Source organism: Myotis lucifugus, unplaced genomic scaffold, assembly GCF_000147115.1.
Source record: "Myotis lucifugus unplaced genomic scaffold, Myoluc2.0 scaffold_0, whole genome shotgun sequence".
NCBI lineage: Eukaryota > Metazoa > Chordata > Mammalia > Chiroptera > Vespertilionidae > Myotis > Myotis lucifugus.
In genome coordinates, this window is record NW_005871048.1 from 13,868,895 (window position 1) to 13,895,275 (window position 26,381).

The 26,381-nt window shown below is 40.8% G+C and overlaps 1 protein-coding gene across 7 annotated transcripts in view; it reads left to right on the forward strand.

Moving 5' to 3' along the window:
• The window catches only part of EPB41L4A (erythrocyte membrane protein band 4.1 like 4A), a 208,258-nt gene that overhangs the window by 90,462 nt on the left and 91,415 nt on the right, over positions 1–26,381 (forward strand). For all 7 annotated transcript variants that reach the window (XM_023748602.1, XM_023748722.1, XM_023748695.1 and 4 more), the window contains exons 4-5: positions 17,327–17,378; positions 22,818–22,896. In XM_023748602.1, the coding sequence (XP_023604370.1) occupies positions 17,327–17,378; positions 22,818–22,896 (131 nt within the window). The remainder of the gene's footprint in view (positions 1–17,326; positions 17,379–22,817; positions 22,897–26,381) is intronic.

Sequence of the window (26,381 nt, forward strand, 5' to 3'; positions counted from 1 at the left end):
TGTCATGGGGATTATAAGAACACACATAAGGAGTCAGAGAGATCCAGATTTGTCTAATGGTCCTGCCACTTAGTTGTCATGTTTAAAATTCTCGTAAAGTACTGGCCGTTAATCAGAGCAGTGGGACTTCCAGAGCAGCTTGTTCTCTCCAGTTCATTCCAGGGCTGGCTGTCACTGGCTAGCACCAGCTTAGTCGCTAGCTCAGCAGGAACACCTTTTTGTTCTTCTCACCATGTATGAGCCCAGCAGCTCAGTTTGCTGTATGTTTAAAAAAATGTTTATTTATTTATTTACTAATGAGAGAGAGAGAGGGAGAGAGAGAGAGAGAGAGAGAGAGAGAAAGAGAGAAAGAGAGAGAAACATCAATTTGTTGTTCCACTTATTTATGCATTCATTGGTTGCTTCTTGTATGTACCCTGACCAGATTGAACCAGCAACCTTGATATATCGGGATGAGGCTCTAACCAATGGAGCTACCAGGCCAGGAATTCTTGGAATATCTTTACTTTGAATGGGTACCAGATCTCTCTATGTTTTGTGTCCTAACTCTTAGCACCTGTGAACATGTCACTTTAAAGGAGCTTTGCATGTGTGATTAAGTTAAGAATTTTATGAGATCAGTATAATTCCAAATGTTCTTACACATAAAAGAGGGAGACAGGAGAGTCAGAGAGGAGGAGATGGGACAACAAAAGCAGAGGTCAGAGTCATGCATTTTCTGGAAGGGGCCTTGGTCCAGGGAATGCAGGTGGTTTCAGGAAGCTGGAAAAGGCGAGGAAATGGATTCTCCCTGGATTCTCCCAGGAACACAGCCCTGCCTACACTTTGATTTTAGCCCAGTGTTCTTAGTCAGTCTGGGCTGCTATAGCAACTTACCATAGACTGGGTGACATCAACAAGAAACACTTATTTCTCTGGAATAAGTCTGGAGATCTTACTAGATGAGTTTCGTTGATATTGAAAGCAGTAATAGGGATAAATATGATATCTATACTCCTTCAGTTTGTAAAATGAGGAGTTATAATCATGTCTTGTTTTAGTGTTAGCGATTGAGGCTCCTTTACAATTTACTCCTTCAAAGGCAGAAGTTCTACATAATTATGGCTTTTGTCAGAATACAGAATGGAATGCAACCTGGCTTTCAGAATCAGGCTGCTGCATCTCCTGCCCTGTGACTTCTGTCGTCAACAGGGAGGGACATATGTAGATACCGGTCCAGCAAGCGTGCACGTAGCCCTTCCTCTAATGAATCTTCTTTTCTTCACCAAGACTGTGAAATAAATAAATAAATAAATGGAGCCACTTTCAATGGAGTTGGGTTGGAGCTCCCATCCCAGAGGACGTGCCTTGCATGTCTTACTCTTCAAACTGCAGGAAATGTTAAAACTGGGCAAAATAACCTTTGGGCCTAACGCGCATTATATCTCAAACACCTATTTATAAAAACAAGAAAGCAGGTATTATGCCTGGGGCTATGTCCCAAACACTATGACGAATGGACTGAAAATTAAAAACATTCTTTAGAGTTCACATCACTATGTTAGCTTAGCTGCTACTTAGAGAAATGCCTTCCTTCACTGATGTAATTGTAATTGTAATTGTTCCCCTTCACTTTCTCATAAGTAACCCTTGTTTTTGCCTCCTAATCAGAACACTATTTGGGTTTCTACCTGATTCAGTCCTTCCAGAATAGCAATATATTTTTTAAATGTTTTTATTGATTTTAGAGAGAGAGGAAGGGATAGGGAGAGATAGAAACATCGATGAGAGAGAAACATCGATGGGCTGCCTCCTGCCCACCACCCAGATGGAGCCCACAACCTGGGCATGTGCCCTGACCAGGAATCCAACCTGTGACCCTTTGGTGTATGGGATGATGCTCAACCAAGTCACACTGGCTGGGCTCACCTCTCCCTTCTGCATCTCTAACCCTCTGTCTCTCTATTCCCTCTCTTCCATCAGGGTTTAGGAATGTTTAAGTCTCTCCCATTTAAAACCACCCTTCCCCATCTCCCATGCCCTCCTCTGTCTATGGCCATATTGACTCTCTGGTCACAGGAGAAAGCCTCATTTAAATTCATTGCCTCTACTTCTCAAACCCCGTTCATTCCTGAACCTCTCACAGTTCAGCTTTGATGCCTATCATGCCACTGAAACTGTCCTCAGGCCTCTAGTTGCTAAATCCTAGTGGCACTTTCAGCTCTTACCTTTCTGTTGCATTGACTCTAATGACTCGATCCTTGAAATCTTCTCATTCTGCTCTGATGACCACACATTCTCCTTATTTGCCTCTTTTCAGGTTTTCCTCTGGTTATTCTGATTCCATCTTCCGTATAATCACTTCTCTTCCTGTTTCATAAAAACGTTGATATTCACCAGGATTTTTTATTCTTGATTCTCTTATGCTCTAACTGGGTACAGGATTGCACATTTAATACTATCTCTCCCGGCACTATTTTTCTCTGAAATAATTTCCTTTAAAAATATAAGCTGAACTGTGTATATATTTGTATCTTCCCCTCTGCCCCAAATGCTCTGAGCAAAAGTGAGCCTCATCCCTGGAGCACTGGCAGGCTGGCTCTGCCATGAGTAATGGTGTTCTTTGCATCCTGATTCATTGTATTTTGCCACCTGAGTGAGATTTTACTTTCTGTAATTTCATGTTCTGGCAAACACCCATAGTGGCTGATGAGATGCGTGTGAATCATAACGTGAGTCCTCTTAGAAGGAAAGAAAGGAAGTTTGTCATGCTGGGTTGTTGCAAATTGAAACTTTTCCTTTCTGAGGTGTCTTCGGGCATCTGGTGGGGGAACAGAGGGCAAAGATCAGGAAGCAGAAAGGTTTTCTTCAGCAGCCCTTGGACTTTATGAAGAGCATCATAAACAGTGCAGCAGCCTGGGAGGACCGGCGGCAGCAGGCGAAGGGGACCTGGAAAAAAACCTGGAAAAACCGATGGCTGGAGGTTTTGCATGAGTCCAGGGGCCTGGAAGGGAATGCCCTAGCACCGAAGCCCTCAGTTTCCTGCTGTCGAACCTGTGTCACTCTTCCTATGTAATCTGTCTGCTCTGTGGTGTAAATTACTATCTAATAATACAGCTGACCCTAAAATTCCTATTTCCAATCCAGACATCCCAAGAGGATTATACTTTGTAAGAATACAGACTCTGGATCTAGACATCTGGATTCACATATTCTGTAGTACATGGGAAAGCTGGCAATGGAAGAGTCTCCTAACTTCTCTGTGCCTCAGTTTCCCCATTTTTAAGTTGGGATAGTGGAAGTTCCAACTCAAGGGTGGTAGCTGAGGGTTAAATAAGTCTATGTAAAACATGCAGACTAGTGCTTTAAGTTGTGTGGTCAGTGCGATGTAAGTGTTCCCTCTTATTCTGTATTTGGATGTCTCTCAGGTGCCTCAAACGCAACGTATTCAAATGGAAGGCATCATCTCCCCCTCCAGACCTGCTTGTTTTCTTACGTTCTTGAGAGCAGTGATTTTCCAGAATTTAAATAAAAGCTATTTAACAACAATTTTATTCCTAAATTTTTAATATATACAAACACTGAGTAGCCTGATTTGCTTAAATAGGTAAATAGGAAAGGAAGGAGTATGATAAAGGAAGATCATGCGATTTCTTCAACTTCTTCTGAGTCATATGCCAAAATTTACAGTGATTTGTCATCTAAGAGGATTTTTAATAATCTCTCAGGTACCTCAAATGAAATGTAGCTGTCATCTTCCCCTCTAAATCTTTATTTTATTTTACTGAGGTGTAATTGACATACTAGTACAACATTTTTGTTACTTTCAGGTGTACAACAATGATTTCATATTTGTATATACTGCAAAAAGATCACCATATCAATTTAGTTAGCATCCATCACCACATATATATTATTTTGGTAATGAGAACTTTCAAGGTATACTCTCTTAGCTACTTTTAAATAGGTGCTACAACATTGTTAGCTATAGTCACCATGCTATACATTACACCCCCATGACTTATTTATTTTATAACTGGAAGTTTTTACCTTCTGACCCCTCCCTTCACCTCTTTCCTTATGTTCCTGACAGAAGGGATTTCTCAGCCCACTCATTAGGTCCCTCCTTCAATTTACTTACTTGAAAGCAATGAACTGAAAACCTGCCTGACTTGCAAATGATTTGTTAATCATGGTAGAAATTCAGTTACACAATTTCTGGGAAATATGTTTAAATATGCTTTACCAAGATTGATCAAAAGAGAATTATGCCTTTTTTCTCTTCTACTTAAGGGTATGTGATTTAATCCAATTTAGTTGGAAAGGATTAGGGAAATTAAAAATTGTTAACTTTAATGTACATTTGCTCATACAAGATGTTTGATAAAGTGCTTTTATCTAATTATGTACTTTATATTCATCAGATTTTGGAGCTGCAGAATTAGTTCATTCACTTTATGGAATATGTCCAACATATAACTCTTTGGCAAAACCAGTCAGCCAAACCAGCTTGCTTTTCTGTCATTTGTCAATTTAAATAAAAATGTCAACATGTGTTCAGCAAAAAGTACTTCACTTTGGAATTATATTTCTGAGATGGTTAGACAGGGAAGGCACCGTGCTTTGTTTTGTCGCTTAGATGAGAGAGGCTTTGATTTGTTTTATTCTTATGGGAGTCTTCCTCCTGAGCTGCATATATTTTGATTGTAGCGGGAAGATGGAAGTTACAAGATCGTGACATGAAAATCATCACTCCCGCTGCTGCCTACTGTATGATATATCAGAATTCAGAACAACCCAACTATGGGCCAAAGCACCATGTTGCTATCCCCTCGTCTAATCCTTACCAGAAATATGTTTAAGTAGGAAAAGGCATGATTTATGGTGTCTTTATTAAAGGCAACTTTGCTAACATTGGTATTTTAAAATATTCCTATGTTTCTGCTCTCTGGATTTTTACACCTAGGGCTAATGTGCCATAGAGAGATTAAAGTGGGTGAGGGGTGCATTTCTCCTTTAAATTGGGGAAGGCGGATTGTGGACGGGGACTGCAGTGGAAAGGAGAACTGGCATCTTAACTCAGTGCTATTCTCAGGTAGGTCAGTTTTAGGAAAAACTGCATGGAAGCTGAGGGGAGGGATTATGTCCTGTTATCACTCTGTTACCACCTTCTGTTACCGCCCACTGAGGGACCCATAATATTAGTGAAGGAAAGAACTCTACCTATAGACAGTGTGGGCCAGGCCAGGTGGAGGTGAGACTGACAAGAGCACCCTCCTCCCCTCTCCTTTCCATGTCTGTCTGCTGTGTCCTTGCCTGGTGGTCTTTTAGTTTGCTGCCTTATTTCTCTTACAAAAGGCCTTTCCAGTTCATTTAAACCAGATTTGACCTATATTTAAAAAAGAAAAAAGCTTTACTGAGATATTAGAAAGTTAAGTTGGAAATGTGTGGGATTGTAAGGAATTATAGAAAGAAATATGATTATATATATATTTACTGATTTTAGCAAGGAAAGGAGAGGGAGAGAAAGATAGAAACATTAATGATGAGAGAGAATCATTGATTGACTGCGTCCCCTACTGGGGATTGAGCCTGCAACCTGGGCATGTGCAATTGAACCGTGACCTCCTGGTTCATAGGTCAATGCTCAACCAGTGACCCACACTGGCTGGGCAGAAATATGATATTCTGAGTCTGCTGAGGTAGTGTTGTATGTGGTAGAAGAAAGAATATGAGGATTTAGTTCAGGTAATGTCACCGGGAGCTTTGTGGCTGTGGATCCCATCACTTAAAACAAACAAACAAACAAACAAAAACTTGCTTATCATAAACTGTATTTTTATAAAGCAGTAAGTTTTTTGGGGGAACCACTTTCTGTTTAAAGTGGATCTGAGCTCTTCTGAGCAGTCATGTGATGCATCATGTGAATTCAGCAGCTGATGTGCTTGAAAGAACCCTGGGAAGTGCAGAGAGGGACGTGTCTAGCTGTCACCCACAAAGCCGCTTGGCGTGTTGGACGCTTTCCTCACTGGGGCACCTGGGGAGCAGAGCATGCTTTGGTTGTTCTTCAGTTTCGTTGTTCTATGTGTTGATTTTGACATGGATTCAAAATGCTTTTGAAAGACCTAGATTTGTTTAGAGTCGGCTCCGGGATTCATCTGGAACTTAATTCACTTATGTGCTGTTGTTTTTCCTTCCTTTTCCTTCTCAGATGGCTGATCACAGTAGGCATGAAGGTGTCTCCCATGGGTCATGTATAATAAAATATTTTATCCCGTGGCTTTCATAAATTTTCTAGGTTGAGGGAGGTAAGGGACTGAGTTCTATCTAGAGTGTTCTTTTTCGTTAACAGCACCCAGTGCTTTTTTTCTCCAAAAATAAAATAAAAGGAGAAACAGTTGAAAATGATAATGGTGCAAATACTTTAAAACAAAACTATCAGGAATGGTAGAAACCTCCCTATGTATACATGCCCACATATATTTGTATATGCCATAGGTGTGCTAGGCATTCTTCTTGTCAGTAATTTCTGTGACCCACACCTTAGTTATGTAAGTGTATGACAGGAATATTGCTGCTTCCCTTAACTATGAACATTTTATGAGACTGTCCTCCCAGGAATGGCATTTCAGACAATTGATGGAATGGCTAGGAAAGCAGTGGTTTTAGGGTTAATGATTCTGGACATTTTCTTGATTATCATAGGAAACTAGTCTTTTTTATTTTAATCTAGAGGTTTGATACAAACCTCTGAGTTGACCTTTATTTAACACTAGAGGCCTGGTGCATGAAATTGTGCACTGGAGGTGGGGGTCCCTCAGCCTGGCCTGCACCCTCTTGGGAGCCCTGGGGGGTGGGGGGAGGGTGTCCTTCGGGGAGCGGGCCTGACATCCTTAGTGCTGCAGTGGACTTGGGAGAGGCTTCTGCCACTGTTGCTGCGCTGGCCAGCCATGAGCCAGCTTCTGGCTGAGCAGCGCTCCCCCTGTGAGAGCGCACTGACCACCAGGGGGCAGCTTCTGTGTTGAGTGACTGCCCCATGGTGGTCAGTGCGTGTCATAGCGACTGGTGGTTCTGCTGTTCGGTTGATTTGCATATTATCCATTTATTATATAGGATTGTTCTGAATCTTAAGAGGATTTTCTCCATGAATATAAAAAGAATTTGATTGGGTTGTGCCAGTAGTCTTAAATTTTATAAAATTTAAAATATGTTGCAAGCACTAAAAGCTAAGGTGACTAGTTTGTCTATTTTTTATATGACCTGTTCCAGTAAGAGAGGTGCTCCAGGAATTGTTCAAAGTTGGGCAGGTGCTTTTAGGGATAGGGTGGAGGGGTGGAAGGTGGGAGTTACTCACTTTACCTTTTGGACTGTGAACTTTGAGTTAACAAAAGTAGGCCCTTTGAAAGCTGATGATATATGGAAGCTTAATTTTTCTTGCTACATAACATATTCATCAGTTTTTTAGGTTGGAGTAGATTTTATCAAGGATGTTTACTGAGGACATTTCTTGTTTAAAACTCTTTAGTGTTATAGCCTTACCCTGATTAGCACCCCTGGCCTGGGACTGTAAGGAGAGAAGACCATCTGCTATTTCTCATTTCTATTCAATCATGCATCCGATATTTACTGGGTGACCATTGCATCTCAGGAACTAGAGTGCGGTGGTCAACAAGAGACAAGGTCCATGTCTCAAGGAGTTTATATTCCAGGGGAAAGACAGACTATAAATATGTGTTCTGACATCAGATAGTGATTGGTGCTTTGAAAATAATATAAGATGAAGTGCCAGACTAGAAGGCTGCTTCCATTGAGTGGTGAGAAAAGCCTCTCTGATATTTAAAAAAGGAAAAAGCTTTACTGAAATGTTAGAAAGTTAGTTTGGAAATGTGTAGGCTTATAAGGAATTATAGAAATATGAAATTCTTACTGTGCTGCCTGCGACTGGATGCTGTTTAGAATATTGTTCTCTACTAAGAGGTTGTGTAGCATGCGATAGAAGAAACCCTGGCATGTGCCCTGGGAATCGAACTATGACCTCCTGGTTCATAGGTTAGTGCTCAACCACTGAGCCACACCGGCTAGGCCATAAGATTTTATTTGAGCCAAACTGATGACAATTGCTGGGAAGCAAGATCTCAAATGCTCCTGAGAATGATAGTTTTGCAGTTTCTTTTATGCATTGGAAATTAAGGAGGGGGTTTAAGGAAGATTACATGACGGAGGGAGAAAGCAAGGTACAGGAAAGTCAAGATTATGTGCTCCTTTGAGGATGATTCCATCTACAGGGTCTGAAAAAGAGGATTACTCTGGCATTTCAAAGATGCGTTAACATAGATGACCTCGAACAGTGGATAGGCCTTGTTTAAGGCAACAATAAACCTTTTGCTAAAAAAGTTATATGTCTGGGGCATGACTACCTCCATGACCTGCAAAGTTAGCAATTTACGATCAGATCTACAGATTAGTTTTCTTTCTTTAGAACCCCCTTTTTATCCACAGTAACTTAGATTTTTTGTAGGGCTTTGGGGAACAATGACCTTAAAGACCTTTAGAAGACCTTTTGTTCATTTGAAAGGGTCTGAGGCATCATAGTAGATCTTTTTTGAGGATGTAATAGTTTTACATTTACCGTCATGTTTTCCTGAGCACCCTTTATTCAGTCTTTGCCCAGAAGTCACTTCTTAATGGTAGCACCATTTGCCTTCTGATAAGTCTAGGGATGAGAAACCTCTATTTCAAGCCCAGTAAGTCCTGGCATTTATATTTAGCAGTTTTTCTTCTTCTTCTTCTTTTTTAAAGCTTATCTCTCTCCTCTTGCATTTCATTATAGGCAGCAAAGAAGCCAGTCTGCACTTTCAACAGTCTGCCTGCAATCTTATCTGGATCATCCACTTCATTAGGTATCTCTTTTATTTTCCATGTTGCCGCACGCAGCAGCATTGCTAAATATCTGCCTTCCCATAAGGTCCTCTTTCTTCCTCCTCTTAACAGGTTTCTCTTTGCTTTCCAGTAGGCCCTCCCCTCCGCCTCCTGGAGGCCCTGAGGCTTCCACAAACAGTCTTCTCGAGGTCCTCTCTGCTGTCTCCTTCCTAAAATGCATAGTGGAGAATGAAGGGAGTGGGGCCAGATTGTGTAGGGCCTTGTAGACCATCATAGGGACTTGGGGTTTTACTTTTAGTAAGGAGGGAAACACTGGAGGATGTTGAACAGGAGAGTAAACTGATTTGACCTACGCTTTAAAGAATCCCTCCAACTACTAAGGTAGAAGCAGGGATACCATTAAAGGAGTTGTTTAAGAAATCCAGGTGAGCGATGCTTCTAGACTTTTATAGCCTGGACCTCTGTTTTTCAAAGCTTGTGAGAGAAAGCCATCACTTCAGTTTTGTCACTCTTTGTACTGTTAACACCCCGAGTTCTGCTTGTCAGTGGGCGGCCTGGCAGTGGCTCGAAGTAGTTTGTTCTTGGTCCCCAGCCTTATGGGGGCCAAAAGTGTAGGCCCAAACTGCCAGACGTGCTTTCTGAAACAATGATTCACTTTAAAAAAAAAAAAAAGCAATCCAGGTGAATGGTGATGGCTTCTTGGACCTGGACGTGGTGAGAATTCTGTTTCTATTTCTGTTTCTATTTCTAGCATAGAGCCAGCAGGACTTGCAGGTGGATGGAAGAGATAGATGATAAAGAGGTTTTGACTGGCGCCAATGGAAGAGTGTTATCCATTTACTGAGATGGGGAAGACTGCAGGAGAACAGGTTTCTCTAGGAGGGAGTAGAATCATCATTTCTCTTTTGAATGTACAAAGTTTGAGTTCTAATAGGCACTTAAATGGAGCTGTCACGTAGGCAGTTGGATTCAGGGGACAGTTCTGATCTGGCTGTGCATTTGGGAGTTGTATGAGTGGCATTTCAAGTTTTGATGTAAGGTGTGAGTTTAGGGTAATCTGGCCTTTCCTGGTTAGGGAGATAATGAGCAGCCAGCAAAGGAGATTGTGAAGGTGTGGCCAGTGAGGTGTAAGTAGAAGCCAGATGTTCTAGAAACTGGTGACAAATGCGTTTCAAGAAAGTGGGTGAAGACTCTGCATCTGTCATTAGATTTAGCCACTGTGGGCGTCACTGCAAGATACTGGAGAGGGTTCTAAAGTGTTTAAGAGGGAGGAGAACAGACATAGTATGAAACAATGGTTTTATATACCCCAGAGTATAGAAGTGAAATAAGAAGATATAGGGGTTAAAAGGTGTTTTTATTTTTTTGAATATGGGAGAAATAAAGTCTTGTATTCTCCTAGGAATGATTCTACAGAAAGGAAAACTTTGGTGCTGGAAGGAGAGCGGGAATTTGTTGGAGCTGTTTCTGAATAGATAAGGGATGAGCTTAAGTGGAGCATGGACAGTTTGTCCATAGAAATAGAGAAGACAGGACCTCAGCCCAGATACAGAGAGGTCGGTAGATTTAGTGAGAAGGCATGCATGTTCTCTTCTGATGGCTTCAGTTTTCTCAGAGACATTATCAAGATCATCAGCTAAGGGTGAGAAACGGGGAAGGAGTCACCCAGACAAGTGCAAGAATGAAGTGTGGTGGGATTCTGGGTCCCCTTGGGTTACTGATAACGCATTTAAATGGAGCCCATCTATGGCTATGTAGTTTGAGTCTCCAGTTCCTGTCAGCTTCTCTGGTGCTGGCCTGAGAGGGCAGAGAGTTGGTATGTTTTTCCCAGTGGTTGTAGAGGGAAGATTGTGCAAGGTAATCCGCCAGTGAATGACTATAATGAATAGAGAGGAAGTGAGGGCTTGCAGGGAGCAGGAAGGAGGAACTGTGAAAAGAGAGTAGGATCCTGGAATTTCATGTCCTGCTGGAATCAGAATATGAGAAAGGAGTGAGCTGAGAAAAGAGGAGCTGGTGGTTGTATGTAAGAATCTTGAAATTGAGGTTATGCATTCCTATTCAGACAGTACTCTAGAGGGTGGCTTGGCCTGAGATTAACATGCAGGGGGTTCCTCATCCTTGGATCTGCTGTTCTGTACTTTCCTGCAAGTTGTTTCAATACCTCAGGTTTCCGTTTTCTCCCTTGTAAAATGGTAATTATAGTAGTTCCCACTTCATTAGGCTTTTTAAGAGAGTTAAAGGAGTAAATAAAATGAGCAGTTAATAACTGTTAGCTATTGTTATTATTATCCCTATAACTCTTAGAGTGGGGCCAGGGTCCCTGGGTGAGAACTGGGGCCAGTGATAATTCATAAGGAGCCAGATGGTCCTACAGTGATTCAATGGAATCCAGTTTTGTTGAAATGGAGGCCTGATTACAATTCCCCACCCCGCTTCACTGTAGATGGTGCAATGACAGGTCCTTGTTTTCATTCCTGCTGTTAGGGCTCTGTGATGGTGACTTTACCTGAGATCCCAAAGCTTCTGTGATTCATACCAAGGAGCAAATTAAAACCACATCCTGTTAATGATACTTAGAGGGCCTGAGATCTGTCTACAGGGGCACCGGGAAAAGCACAAATAGCTGTCACCACAGCCCTGGGTTTCTTGGAACATATGTGCAAATTATGTTGAGTCCTAGAACTCCCTAGGAATGGCTCCATTGTTCCTTATAGATGGTCATCCCTCTTTACGCTCCCTTAGATCAAAGGGTTGTTTTGTTATAGTGACAAAAGCTGGGTGTGTATGTAAAGCCTTTTTTTGATCGATAGGAAATATCATTGTAGTATTCTTAAATTCTCCAAAGGAAAATTATCATTATAACCTGTGTGAAATAAGATGCAGCAAAGGCCCGGCCAGTGTGGCTCAGTGCTTGAGCGTCGACCTATGAACCAGGAGGTCACGGTTCGATTCCTGGTCAGGGCACATGCCCAGGTTGTGGGCTCGATCCCCAGTGGGGGGCGTGTAGGAGGCAGCCAATACATGATCCTCTCTCATCATTTATGTTTCTCTCTCTCTCTCTCCCTCTCCCTTTCTCTCTGAAATCAATAAAAATATATATTTTTTAAAAAGATGCAGCAAAGCTTTTATTATTCCATGCTGTCTTTGCTCTACTAAAACATTTTAGGGCTCATTCTACTATTAGAACTCTAGGAGACAGCAAAAGAACAGTTGTCAAATGAAAAGTTGGCCCCTGAAATTTTGAAGGTTAGGTTATTGATTTACTGGACATTGTTAGAGTTTTAAGATCTAATTCTGTCCTGTTACCTAGGATATTGATGAAATTGAGACATTATTAGCCACAGTGAATGAAACACGCTCAGGGCGTTTAGCCAAGACTGTCAGAGAAAAAGAAGGAACTTGTGCCCATCTGTCATTCTCCCCGATTACATAAATGCCATTAAGACTGACATGACTGAAGAGATAAGACCACCTACTTGTTGGCCTCTTGTACCCTCACAAGGCATCTGAGCCAGGAGAGCTGTCATCTGGACTTTTCAGTGATTGGGTATCGGGATTGGGGTCTGTTAACGTTCTCCTGTGTTAGGAAACCCACTGTAGAAATCAGGATGAGAGAGAAGGGCTGTGTCTGTTCATTGTTATGTTATCTTCCTACAAAACAGGATCCAGTCTAGCTGGATATAAATTTGAGATTGTAGAGAGAGCAAGGAGGAAAGGGAAGGGGAAGAGTGATTGAGAGATTGAATGTTGAGAAAGAATAGGAGAGATAGGGCTCTCTTTCCTTCTGACTGCCTGGGTAGGCAAGACTGTGTCATAGAACAGAAAGAATTTGTCCACCTGGAGCTAGCAGAGCCAAACTCTAAAATACTGAGAATTGCAGTGGAGAAAGATTGATTATTCTATTGATGAGCTAGAAGCCCATTGCACGAAGAGATTTGTGCAATAGGCCTTCCTTCCCCTGGCTGCCGGCACTGGTTTTCTTCCGGCACCCGGGACCCAGGCCTTCACTCTGGCCGCAGCGGAGAAGCCAAGCCTGGAGGCTTCTCAGCTCCGACCGCAGCGGAGAAGCCAAGCCTCTTCAGTCTTCAGTCGTCTTCAGTCTTCGCTCGGGCGGAGCCTTCAGTCTTTGCTCTGCACCTGCATATGCAAATTAACCACTATCTTTGTTGGGTTAATTTGCATACTTATCCTGATTGGCTGGTGGGCGTAGCGGAGTGACACCAATTTGCATGTATCTCTTTTATTAGTGTAGATAGTGCCATCCAGGAGAATGGGAATCTACTGCTTAAAAGCCTGAACTCCTTTAGGGTTAGGTTTAGAAAAATGAAAAAGAAAAGGAAAAAAAACAAAAACCTGAACTCCCTGATCCAGAGTTCCAGGAGAGTTTGTAAGGAGTTAGGGGAACAGGTGTGCAGAAGTGCTGGTGGGGCAAGTTTTCATTGGAGGACCTTGGACCATGGACCCTCTGCTTCTAAAGGGTTCTCGTGCTCAAGTTCCCATTATGTCCTGGTTCTTTGGTTCTGTGTGGCAGGGAGGGCACAAGCCTGGTTCTGGACGCAGCTGGAGGTCAGTTCTCTGAGCATGTGTCAGCTTCATGCCTTGTGGTTTTGGTCTGTTGTCCCTGAAAAGCATCTCAGTATCCTGTTAAAGAGGATAGGACCATTTTCTGGTTCTGTGGGTATAATGGCTTCATACCAAAGTGCAGTTCAGAGAAGCCATTCTGTAGCCTAGTGCACAGTAAATTGTGCTCAGCTCTCTGCTACTGCCTTTCCCACTGCCCAGGACAGACAGAAGGACCGAATGGACCACTTCTCTTTCTGGAAGTCCTGCATGAACACTGATTTCTTAGCTGAGTATTTGTTAGCCATTGGCAGCACTAATTTCAGGACAGCACTTAACTATTCAGGACCTGCAGTATTGCATTCTGTGTTGTCAGTTAGAAATGAACCCATTTCCGTTAAGTGCAGTTGAGCTGGTAGACATAATTTGTATAAAAATTTAAGGCTCTGTTTTCCTCCATTTCTGTACTTTGGGAAAGTTTTTATTTATAAACACACTGTTCAAAGGTTCCCTCTTCAGTGACACCTTCCTACACTCACCCTGCAGAGGTAATTTTCTTTGTACATAATTTTATCTCCTAAGCACTCATTTTATACGTGTTATTATCTCACTACAGCATTGGATTGTAATTCTGTGTCCCTGTCTCCTGCTAGGTTTGGGTGCCTCAAGGTTAGGTCTAGGTCTCAGTCATCTTTATTTTCCCACACCACCCAGGACAAAGTCTGACATAACATACAGAGAGCACAATAGTGGGTATTCCGGAAATGTTAAATGAATAAATGATATACAATTTGAGACCTGACATCCATTCTGGACGTAGGTGCATATTCTGGATGTAGTTGTTAAAATTGGGATACTATGTTCATTGGCAAATTCTTGTGCTCTTTTTTCTCATTGGTTGTAGAATAACTGCCTGATGTGTTTCGTGGTGACAAGATGTGCTATGTTTGATTGCTTGTTGATAATGAGCAGTGACAAATGTGGTCCTAGTATGGCTGCTTTGGTTTCAAGGTCATTTCTTTCTCGTTGTTGAGCGTAAGTGGGTTTTACATGTTAAGATGTTAGCTTATGAAACCTGGTGGCTTATGTGTATTAGTTATGTTCTGGAGCATTTATCATCGTCTGACCTCTGTAACCCTGGGTTTTCATTGGGATCAAATGAGATTTGTGCAGGATGAGCGCTGAGTTGATGCTCAGCATATCTAATGTGCAGTGAGCTGATCAAACATCTTTTACTGAGTTTTGACCTTTTTTTTGCTTCAAAATTGTAATTTCTAACTCATCTCAGAACCTTCATTATACGTTTCATCTCACAAATAAGTTTGCTCTCAAGGAAAGGGATTTATTTTTAAAGTGTATAGCTTATCAGTAATATGAACATTTTTAGTAGGTTAAACAGTCTTTTCTGTTACAATTGGTTAAGTTTCCTTTCTGTTTTATTTACCTGGCTTTTTAATGATCGAAAAAAATTTTGGAGGCAAAAAAGAAAAAATTGGTTTTAGAAATCTGTAAAATGTGTTTTCTTGGGATGATGATGTTAGAAGGGGAGATGAGAAGCTTTCGTCCAATTTCTGTTCTTACCAGTTTCAAGGTGAGATCAGACGGAGTAGTCGGACCAGAGGCCCCTTCCCTTCCCTCTTTCTAGCCCCAAGCGCTCACCAAGTCCTCAGGTGTGTGGGGAAAGGCTTAACATTATGCATCCTTGACACGAGCGGGGAAATGGAGAGCCAAGGGCTCAACTACAAGTCCCCTCCCTGAAGTGCTCTTATGGATAGGGTGTCCTCACCAAATAACCCTCTGGGACCCCAGCCAGCTGACAGCCTGATTTTGGTCTTGTGAGAAATCACCTTATCTCAGAACTTGGAGCTCATAAATGGGTATTGCTGTAAGCCTACTTTGCTACGGCAGCAATAGAAGTCTAATGCAATTGTTTATTTTATTTTTTTCAACAACAGAAATTTATTTCTCATGGCACTGAAGGCAAGTGTTTAAAAGTGGTTAGTTGTGTGTGTTTTCATCTCCTTTGAAAAATCCAGGGGTAGTCAAACCTTTCTATTTAACATCAGTGGCAAGAAATAGCCAACCCACCTATTGTTTCCATTTCATGAGAAGTGTTCATAGCTTTATGTACTTAGAGGAACGATTCTGCTCTGTGTCCAACACACAGCTTAACATTTGGGTTGATTTTCTCTACTTGTATGAATCAGTGTTTCCATATGAATGATTATTTTAACACTAGAGCCACATTTTTGTCACTGTGGGCTCCAAAAGCAATTCATTAATTATAGCCTCTACTTCAAATATCTTTTTAAAATTTATTTTAAAAGTGAGTGATTTTAGACTTTCAACAATTGAGAAATGATAAGAAGCAGAATATTAAACATTGCATGATAAGTTGCTGTATAGATATGTTACTTTTAAAAATGTTGAAAAACTTAAACTGCTCTGTGAGTGCAAATAGTGGAGATTATACATATATATGAGTACAGTTTAGTCCTGTAATAAAATATTATAATAAAATGATTATGACACGTATTTAGTATGAGTAATTATTATTATTATATTAAATGAAATTAGGAATAAAAGGTACGGGGATTGCACAAGAAGTTATAATTCATATTTATAATTACTGCTACTGTTATATAGCAGGGCAAGCAGAGGGCAGGGAAGGGGGACTTGGGCAGGAGGGTTCTTCTGGATTCCTTTTTGACCCTTGATTCCTGACCCAGGAGTGTCGGGGGAGTGGGGATGTTTTCAACAGGTGAACACAAGTGCTGTGAATGCAGTGGCTTAGGGTGGACCGGCTCCTACCTCCCTGCTGTGAGAATTGACCCTTATTCATTCAGAAGCATAAGAAAATGGAAACTGGTTAGCTAGGCCCTCGGGATTCCAGTATTTGGCAAGGATAGCGAGGAGAGTCCCCCCAGTGTGTATTTCTAGGGGAACCCAGATGTCCCCTCCTCTGTGCGTCTGCTTGCTCTTCCCGCAGGTGGAGAGATGGGGCTGAAGGTGTGTTCTTGTTCTTTCAGTGATTTTATTTCACAAGTGTGAGGCCTAGGCCAAAAATTCTCCCATCACTGTCTAAGATTCTGTTCATTAAAGATTAATTTGAATTAATAAGCAAGTACCATAGGCTGGTTAAAGGCAGTAATTAAGAATGACCTCACACCTTCACATCATCATCATCATCATCATCACCACTAGCATGTGTTGCAAACTTAGTATGAAACAGGGACTATTCTGAAGACTGTCCATGAATTAACTTATTTAATCCTCACAGCAAGCCTATGAGGAAGGTTCGGAGACGGTCCAGTGCCTTGTTCCTAGTGCCACGGTGATGATGAGGGGAGAGCCAGGGCAGAATCCAACTGGGTCGGCCCTGGGACGCAGACCCTCAGCCACTGCGCTGAGCCACCTCTGCTGGACACTTCAGCAGGATTTGATTTTATTTGCTAGCTTTCTTTCTTCCATCTAGCAGCAACACCTGTCAGAGATGGGACTGGAAGTGAAGAGGGTGAGGACGTCTTAGAGGGAGACATACCTAACTGTAGGTGGGGCTGTGATGGAGATTTTGGAAAGAGACTTGGGCGGCATTCCCTATGGCCATTGTTTTGCCATCCAAAGCAGTAAGACACATTCACCAAAATCTTGATATTGCAGTCAGCGCTAGAATGCAACTAAGAACCCAGAGGTACTGTTTCTCCTCTCTGCTGCTCTCTGAACAGTGACATCGTTTTCTTTTAATGTTGTAGCCACAGAAAGTTCTTATGTATGTTTGTATATGACAAATTAAATGCTTTCCTTATTATTTAAATGTCACTTAAAATAACACTTTTCAAATGTTTTTGAAGTAAAGGCTAATGAAAAGCAACTAATTCTTATAATTACCCTTTTATTCCTCACACAGTATTGGCTGGATCCTGCAAAAACCCTTGCTGAACACAAAGAACTGATCAACAGTAGGTATTTAATTTATTTTTATTTTTTTTAGTAGGTATTTAATTTTAACCTGGTTAAGAGATGCCTTGAGAATGATATCATGCCCATGGTTAGTTGGGTACAGAATAGGCTCCAGTACTGCGGGGATGAGTACGAGTTCTTAGGTGCCAGAATCTGGAAATGGGTGTGTGTTTATTGCTGGGTCTCTGCAAACACTGATGAAATTCCAGTTGATAAAGACTGAGAGGATCTTAGTATTGAATTTTGCTTGGTGTATTCCTGCTGATGACTTTAGTTAATTTTCTAGTTGCTTGTCTTTCAATTTTCACCTTAAAATAGAAAAGGCAGAGAGGCTCTGATTTGGAAAAAGGTGGATATCTGACCTTTTAAAGCGCTTGCGTGTCTTGAGTTAGAGTAGTTTTTGTCATACCATTCACTTTGCCGAGTCTGTAATTAAGAAGTGCCTTTACCCTAGCCTAGTCGGTTTGGTTCAGTGGATAGAGTATCCTCTTGCAGACTGAAGGGTCCCAGGTTCGATTCCAGTCAAGGGCACATGCCCAGGTTGCAGGCTCGATCCCCAATAGGGGGCGTGCAGGAGGCAGCCGATCAATGATTCTCACTCATCATTGATGTTTCTTTCTCTCTCTCCCTCCCTCTCCCTCTCCCTCTCCCTCTCCCTCTCCCTCTCCCTCTCCCTCTCCCTCTCCCCCTCTCCCTTCCTCTCTGAAATCAATAAAAATACATTTAAAAAAGAATAAAACATTGATATTACCATTGAAGAAAGATTATTTAACTGAAGAATACATAATCTTTATTTTTTATCTCATGAGATAGTTTGATAATTAATGGAGGAGAATGGCTCTCACATCTTCAGTAGATGTGTTACCTATCAGTCAGAAGGAATAGCGACAAAAATGACAGAACACTTGCTAGTCACCAGGATTCTCATGGGCAAGTCTTGATTTATTAATCTCTGTGTTAATGGAGGACTTTTAAAAATATATGTTTTTATTGATTTCACAGAGAAGAAGGGAGAGGGAAAGAAAAACATAATGATGAGAGAATCATCGATTGGCTGCCTCCTGTATGCACCCCACTGGGGATCAAGCCTGCAACCCAGGCATGTGCCCTGACCCAGAATCGAACTGTGACTTCTCGGTTCATAGGTTGACGCTCAACCACTAGTTACTCCAGTCGGGCTGGGGGACTTTTTATTACCATTAAAAGTCTTGAAATTAGTCTTTAAAAGGTAGATTAGAGGATTCCCAGCTTCTGGCTTCTATATATTTTGCTAAAGTGAAACAATATTAACTTACTTTGCATAAGGGTTTCTTAAAGGTAGATTGTGGAAAGACATGGATTCAAGATCATAATAACTTGGGAATTTGCTTCATTAGCACCTAGTTTTATAGTCAGTCTTAGACATAGCCTTGCTCCAAAAATGCCCATTTCCATGGCCTTTGATTGATCTATAAAACAGTGATGTTTATGAAAGATTTTGCTCATTCTATAGTTATTATAATTTCTTCCCTGAGAGGCTGTATGGAATAGTGGCCAGAAAGCACTGAACTCCAGGAGCAAACTTGATTCTTAGTTTGTGATCCCTGTGATCTTAGGAACTTACCTCCTTGGAGCTTCAACTGCCTTGCGTACATTACCAGGTGGCTGTTGAGAATCAGATGTTTAGGAAACATTTTTGTACTTTGCCAAATGCAATCAAATGGTAATGATGCCTTATACTTAGAACACACGCCATTTTATGTGTAAGTGGCCTATAAGTCCTTTAAGAAAATTAGCCCAAACCAAATGTTTCCAATTGTGTATTTTTCAAACTTCTGCATCACTGCTCATCACCAAACACGTTTGAAGTGGCTGGTTGATCAGGGTGTAATCTGTCATGTTCCAGAGGATAAAAGCAGCTCTGGACTCGGGACGAGGCCTTCTTTGTGCACAGTCTCAGCAGCATCTGTGCTCTTCCTGCCCCCAGATACCAACCCCAGTGGCCTGCAGGCACAGGCCGACCCATCTGCTCAGTAACACGGGGCTTGATTGACAAAGACGGATCAGCAGAGGGTGGACTTCCTGGCTCTTCTAAATATTTAATATTTAATAGTCTGTGCCTCCTTGACATCTATATTCAGGGAGAGGGGTGTGCTTGTCAGAAGCACAGTGGTTAACGTAGAAATCAAACATATGGATCAACTCTAATGGTAAAAAATACAACAAAGTTTCTTTTAGAATTTAGTTTTTAAAGAAGCTCTAGCATAAGGAGTGCCTACCCGGATGAGGGAGAGGTGCGGGGCTGTAGTCTCGGTTGTCTTCTGTGTCCCAGGGACAGGGCAGTGGGGTTCTACAAGCATAGCATGTGTGGGTCATAATAATAGTAAATACTGATGTAGTTTGTATATTAAAAGTGCATTGTGGGTTTATTACCTTTGTTCCATTTAATTTCCTTTCCCCAACTTCTAAAGTTTTTGAATTAATTTACTCATGAGACTTATAGTTCTGAATCTAAGACACAATGAAAATAGAAAAACTAGTCTACTAGTCTTTCTGTCTACTGCACACTATCAAAGACCGAGGGTCACAGGAGTAGGTGGGAGTATTTTTACTGAAGTGCATACTTTATACCTTTTTTATCTGTGTGGGAGAGCTTTTGTTGAAGAAGAAATTAGAAACTCTGATCACCAATCAGTGCACCAGGTAGCAAATCTGTTTAAAACAGTTTTAATATAAGATCTACTTAACACACCGCTGTGAAGTGTGCAGCTTGCAGAGAGTGCAGGTTAGATTCATACTCTCTGAAATGGAGATATTTCTAGGAAAAGCATAATATATTGTGGTTGGCACCCAAGGGGCTTGTGCCCTCTTCCACAATATGAGTGTTTAACTATTTTATGTTGGCCCATGTAGGTACGTTTCCAGGCTTTGTTTCATATATATTTGGTATTTGTGCATATAGTTCTTGTGTCTGGTACGTGATTGAGATGAGAAATGCCTTTTTAAATATGTAAGAACACATTCTTAGATTCAGAAAAGTTTAAGAATGAGACATATGTTGACCCTAATCCACATAGTTTCACTGATAATTTTTTTTTCTAAAAAGGTAAGAGTATACATGGTAAAATATTTCTAACAGATCAATTTTGCTAAGGGTAGAATAAATGTTCTCATTGGGAAAAATGGTTAATACGAGAGGGGACGGATGTGTTAGTTCACCTGATGGAGGAAACCCTTTCACAATGTATACGGATATCAAAGCATCCCCTTGCACTCTTTACGTATCTTACAATTTAATTTGTCACTTTTACCTCAATAAAGCTGTGGGGAAAGCTTGCCCCTGTTAGTAATTTTTTATGTGTTTTAGGGGAAAATAATTTAATAGATAACTCTCTTTTCCACAAAAGAGGTCATATTTCTGCAATCAGAAATGTACATTAGTGACCTTTCCCCATCCTCCCTCTGCACATTTAAACAGTTGCATTTAGGTTGTTTCCAGCTTTCTGTAGATTTTTTTTTTATATTTTTTGCAATAGTGATAGGTGGATGGTTTTTAAAAACATTTACTTTGTTTATAAATAATCTTTCTCCATTATGAAGAAAATGCATGTATGTTATAGAAAATGTGGCAAATAATAAATTAATAAAAATTGTGCATAACCTCACTAACCAGAGATAAGAGCTAGTAACATTCTAATGTATTCGGTCCTGCCTTTTCTTCTGTGTTTATGAACACACTAGAGGCCATGGATGGGGTCTGGCTGGCCCACCCCAATCGGGCCAGGCTGACTGGGGGGAGGGGCCTCGGGTTGTTGGCCAGCCGGCCCGCCCCCTGGTCGAACTCCTGGTTGAATTCCCAGTCAAACTCCCGGTCAAGGGGACAATTTGCATATTAGCCTTTTATTATATAGGATAGACCCATGGTCGGCAAACTGTGGCTCGTGAGCCACATGCGGCTCTTTGGCCCCTTGAGTGTGGCTCTTCCTAAGCTTTAGGAGTACCCTAATTAAGTTAATAACAATGTACCTACCTATATAGTTTAAGTTTAAAAAATTTGGCTCTCAAAAGAAATTTCAATCGTTGTACTGTTGATATTGGGCTCTGTTGACTAATGAGTTTGCCGACCACTGGGATAGACCATACATACACAGATACCTGCATAGTTGAAGTCTTACTTCATTTTATATTTCCTTTTGTCTTTAGAAATTCTTGGTGAATATAATTTTTAAATAACTTTATTGAGATAGTTGTGACATATAAAAATTGTATATATTTAAGGTATACAACTTAATATTTAGATATATGCATACATTGTGAAAAGATTAGCATAATCAAGCTAAATAACTTATTTATCACATCTTTATAGTTACCAGTATGTGTGAGAAAATTTAAATTTTATCCTCTTAGCATATTTCTAATATACAACACACTGTCAATAACTAACATCACCAGGTTGTATGTTAGATTCCCAGAACTCATTCATGTAGTATAACTGAAACTTCATACTCTTGACCAACATCTTCTCATTCCCCATCCCCCAGCCTCTGGCAGCTACCATTCTACCCTCTGCATCTATGCATGTGACTATTTTATTTTATATATTTTTTAATTTTTTAAAATTTTGTTTTCAGTTACAGTTCACATTCAATATTATTTTATATTGTGTGGGACTATTTTAGATTCCACATATAAGTGAGATCAAGTAGTATTTGTTGTGTCTGGCTTATTTCACCTAACATAATTCTCAAGTTTCATTCATGTTATCTCAAATTGGAGTATTTCCTTCTTTTTTATGGCTGAATAATATTCCATTGTGTGTGGGTGTGGGTGTACCACATTTTATTTATCTATTGTTTCATTGATGGACACTTCGATTGCTTACATATCTTAGCTATTGTGACTAATGTTGCAATGAACATGGGAATGTAGATATCTCTTTGAGATCTGTCTTTCATTTCTTTTGGATAAATACCCAGTAGTGGGATTGCTGGATCACATGGTAGCTCTATTTTTAATTTCTTGAGGAACTTCCATACTATTTCCCATAATGGCTGTACCAATTTACATTCTCACCAACACTTTTGTCTTTTTTTTTTTTTAACATTTTTTTACATTCCTACCAACAGTTGTCTTTTTGATAATAGCTATTCTTGTAGGTGTAAGGGGATGCCTCATTGTGGTTTTGATTTGCATTTCCCTGTTGATTAGCAATATTGAGCACCTTTTTGTGTATCTGTTGGCCATTTGTATGTCTATTTAGGTGCTTTGCCCATTTATTTATTGTTTTGTTTTTGCTATTGAGTTCTATGAGTTCCTCATATTTTGGATATTAACCCCTTATTTAGTAAATTGCTTGTAAATATTTTTGGAAATATAATTTTTAATAGTTGTATAATATTACACTACTACTTTGCCTAATTATTATGTTAAATCTAATTAATTTCTATTTCTTATTTTAGCTGGACCTCCATATACTTTGTATTTTGGTATTAAATTCTATGCTGAAGATCCATGTAAGCTTAAAGAAGAAATAACCAGGTACAGTATTGACTTAGCTTTTGAACAGTACATGTATGGCATATACAAAAGGCTTTATTTAAAAAATGGAGTCAACCATTTGGATGCATGTCTACCTGCATTTTGTAATGCATCTCCTGCGAGAGTTAAATTTAAACCAGCATTGCGTGAGGCAGATCAATGTCTGATGATAGATGTGTATGAACAGTGGTATGCACCTGGGTGACACAATGATGGATTTTGCATCTGTTACGATGGGATATTTCCGTATCATTCTTGTGAAGGATGCAGTCAGCCTCTGAAGTCATATAAAAGTAGCCGTTTGAACTGGGTAAAGGAAGGTATTTTAATGTTCAGTTTGTATATGTAAATATAAATTTGAAGAGCCATTTATTTCTTTTTTAATTGGTTATAGCTTAGATGTTAGCTGTCCAGGGGTTTCACTTATATCTCTGTAGGAAATTAAAAAGATGTTTTTAGTGTTTTATGATGTATTACTTCACCTTTGTCATTAAATGTTTTATTTCAGTTAAGGCAGAATTTTCAATAGGTGTTGATTCTGTTGTTAAGATAGCTCAATCCAGTATTTGAAAGTGGTTTATAAAGAGCAGGCAGTCCTGTGATATTTTCACTGTTCCACCTGTGACTAAATTGCACATGGTAGCAAAACAAAATCATTTCCCCAACTTTACAAGTAGAGCATAGTTCGTTATTCAAAAAATTTGAAATCATATCTTTGAAAACTAAGTTAGTCTGTGGTTTTGTTCCTATTCCATTTTTTCATCTTTCCCTTACACTTTGTTTTGCCTTGATTCTAGACTGCACACAAAAGAGTGATTTAATTGGATATTTTCTGTTATACCCTGAAGTGCTATAATTAGGCCTCTTCTTTAGTACTGTGCTGATGTCTGCGTTCACATTGTCTATCACCACATTGTTAGTGAGCATTTGGAAAGCAGGGCTGTCCATTCAGCTTTCTGTGAGCACACCTCTGTGGGAGAAGGGCCGGGGTGTTGGGGAGATGCTGAAGAGTGGGATTGTATTGATAAGAGTTTTATGAATATTCTTGCAGTCAAGAAGGATTTCTGAGTTGTGGACTCATGAGGAAACTGAGTCCAGGTGATATAAAAGCACATTTATTTCTGTAATTCATTAGGGAATTGTAAGGAAACAAAATTTTATGAAAATACAAGAAAAGTCCTCCATTTTGAGGTTGTAAGTAACCTCTCTGTGCCTGTTTCTTTGTAGAATTGTAGATGTACCTGTCTCATAAGGTTTTTGTAAGCTTCAATAAAATAGCATATGTGAAACTCTCATACAGTTGACCCTTGAACAACACCGGTTTGAAATGAGTGGGTGCACTTGTACATGGACTTTTTTCAATAAATGCTGTAAATGTATTCTTTCTTCTTTGTGATTTTCTTAATGATATTTTCTTTTCTCTTGCTTTATTGTAAGAATACAATATAACACATATAACTTACAGAATATATCTTGACTGTTTAAGTTATTGGTAAGGCTTCCAGGCAACAGTAGGCTATTAATAATTAAGTTTTGAGGGAGTCAAAAGTTATATATGAACTAGAGGCCCGGTGCACAAATTCGTGCACCAGTGGGGTCCCTCCGCCTGGCCTGCGGGATCAGCCGAAACCAGCTCTCTGACATCCCCCGAGGGGTCCTGGATTGCGAGAGGGCGCAGGCCAGGTCGAGGGACCGCACCGGTGCACAATCGGGGCTGGAGGGGGGCAGTGTCTTATAGTGCATTACATCCCATCTGTTCACCCGTCTTTTCCCTGATGACCAGACATTTCCTAACAGCTCATTAACAGAATACATAGATTTGTGTTATGTACAAACCCACAAATAATTTGGTGCCACCTGTTTTTCCTTAAGTATAGACCAGATCAGGAGGGGGAGAAAATGGCGGAGGCTTAGACGGACGTGTTGGTGCTTTGTCCCGGACCAGATGGGGGCGAGCAGCTGAAACGGGTAACAATCAGCCCGATCAAGCTGGGGAGGTTCAGCTGAGAGACAGTCTGCAGCCAGGAAAGACAGAAAACTCCTAAAAAATGCGGATGGTTGGAGATTGAGGCTGAAACCTCCCTCTGGGCGCCAGCGCAGCGGCGGGACCGCGCCATCTCAGGCAGCGTTCACCGGCATCCAGAGATCGGCTACTAGCCCTGCGGCTACTGACCCGGAGGCAGCGATTCGCAAACAGCGCGACTGCAAGAGCCAAGGGGAGACCTGCACCCCTCCACGGAAAGGTTGGACTTGCCTCGAAGGTACGGTTCGCAGTTCAGGTTGGAGCGAGGAATGCGCGCGCGCGGGCGCAGGGGAAAATCTGCGTCCGCCAAAATCCGCGCTCTCCAAAATCCGTGCCTCTTGCCGGGGGCTTGGGCGCGCACAGACACTCCGCGCGGTTCTGGAGGGTGGAACCCTGCGAGTTCCAGCAGCTTCCCAGGCTCTTGTTCGCACACTTCCTCTTACCTCTGTGGGTTTGAATGTTGAGCCCAGTGCATGTGAGTGCCCAGTTGGGGTCACTAGCAGAGCTTGTAGGGGAAGATTGTTTTTGGGGAGCCTGGGAAACAGAACTGGGAGTGGCGCTGGGGGAACCACCTCTGGGCGGAGCTGGTTCAGGTACAATAGGCAGCTCCTGGTCAGAGAGAACTTATAGCCTCGGAGGTCAACCCAGACACACTGCCACCCAGAGGCAGAGCCACGAACTGACTCCTCTGTAAATACAGATAAGGCAGTAAGGACTGTGGCTTACAACAAGGAGGAACAGTGTATCAGAGGGAAAGTCAACATTCTCCTGAATTCCCGGCGTGCCAATAAGAAGAGTAGAAGATCTGAAGCACCTGCATTACTGCACATTTTTATTTTTATTTTTTTAAATTACTTTTTCTCCTTTTAACTAAGAAAACATTTTTTTTTCATTTTTCTTTTTTCTCCATCACCCGATTTTGCCCTTTCAGCTACTACATTTTTATTTTTAACTAGTATTATTACCGCTACCATTTTACCATTTTTTAAAGTGTCATTTTATCTTGTCTTTATTTTATTTTGGGACTAATGTTCTCCATTCTATTTTCATCGTTCCTTTAGCAACATTTTTCTCTACCTCAATTTGCCTCTGTGCTAAACAATCTTCCCCACTTTCTCCCTTTTGCTGTCCTGTTTCTCTTACCCTACTCCAGCTTTAGATCTTCCCTATTCTTTTTATCCTCTGTCAAAATTTAACCCTGCTTAAATATCCTATGTCCAATCCCCTGTTCTAAATCCTTATACACCTTTCCCTCATCTTCCTTCACTATCCATTTTTTTTTCTCTCTCTTCTTCTTCTTTTCTCTCTCTATTGTTTTATCGTTGTTTGCCTGATTGACGAGTATATTTTTTTGTTTTTTGTTTTTTGTTTTTTTGTTTTGTTTTTTTTTTTGTTTTTTTTTTTGAGTGTTTGTGAGGTTAGACTGCTTATTCTTTTTATTTTCCTGCCCCTCCCTCTACCC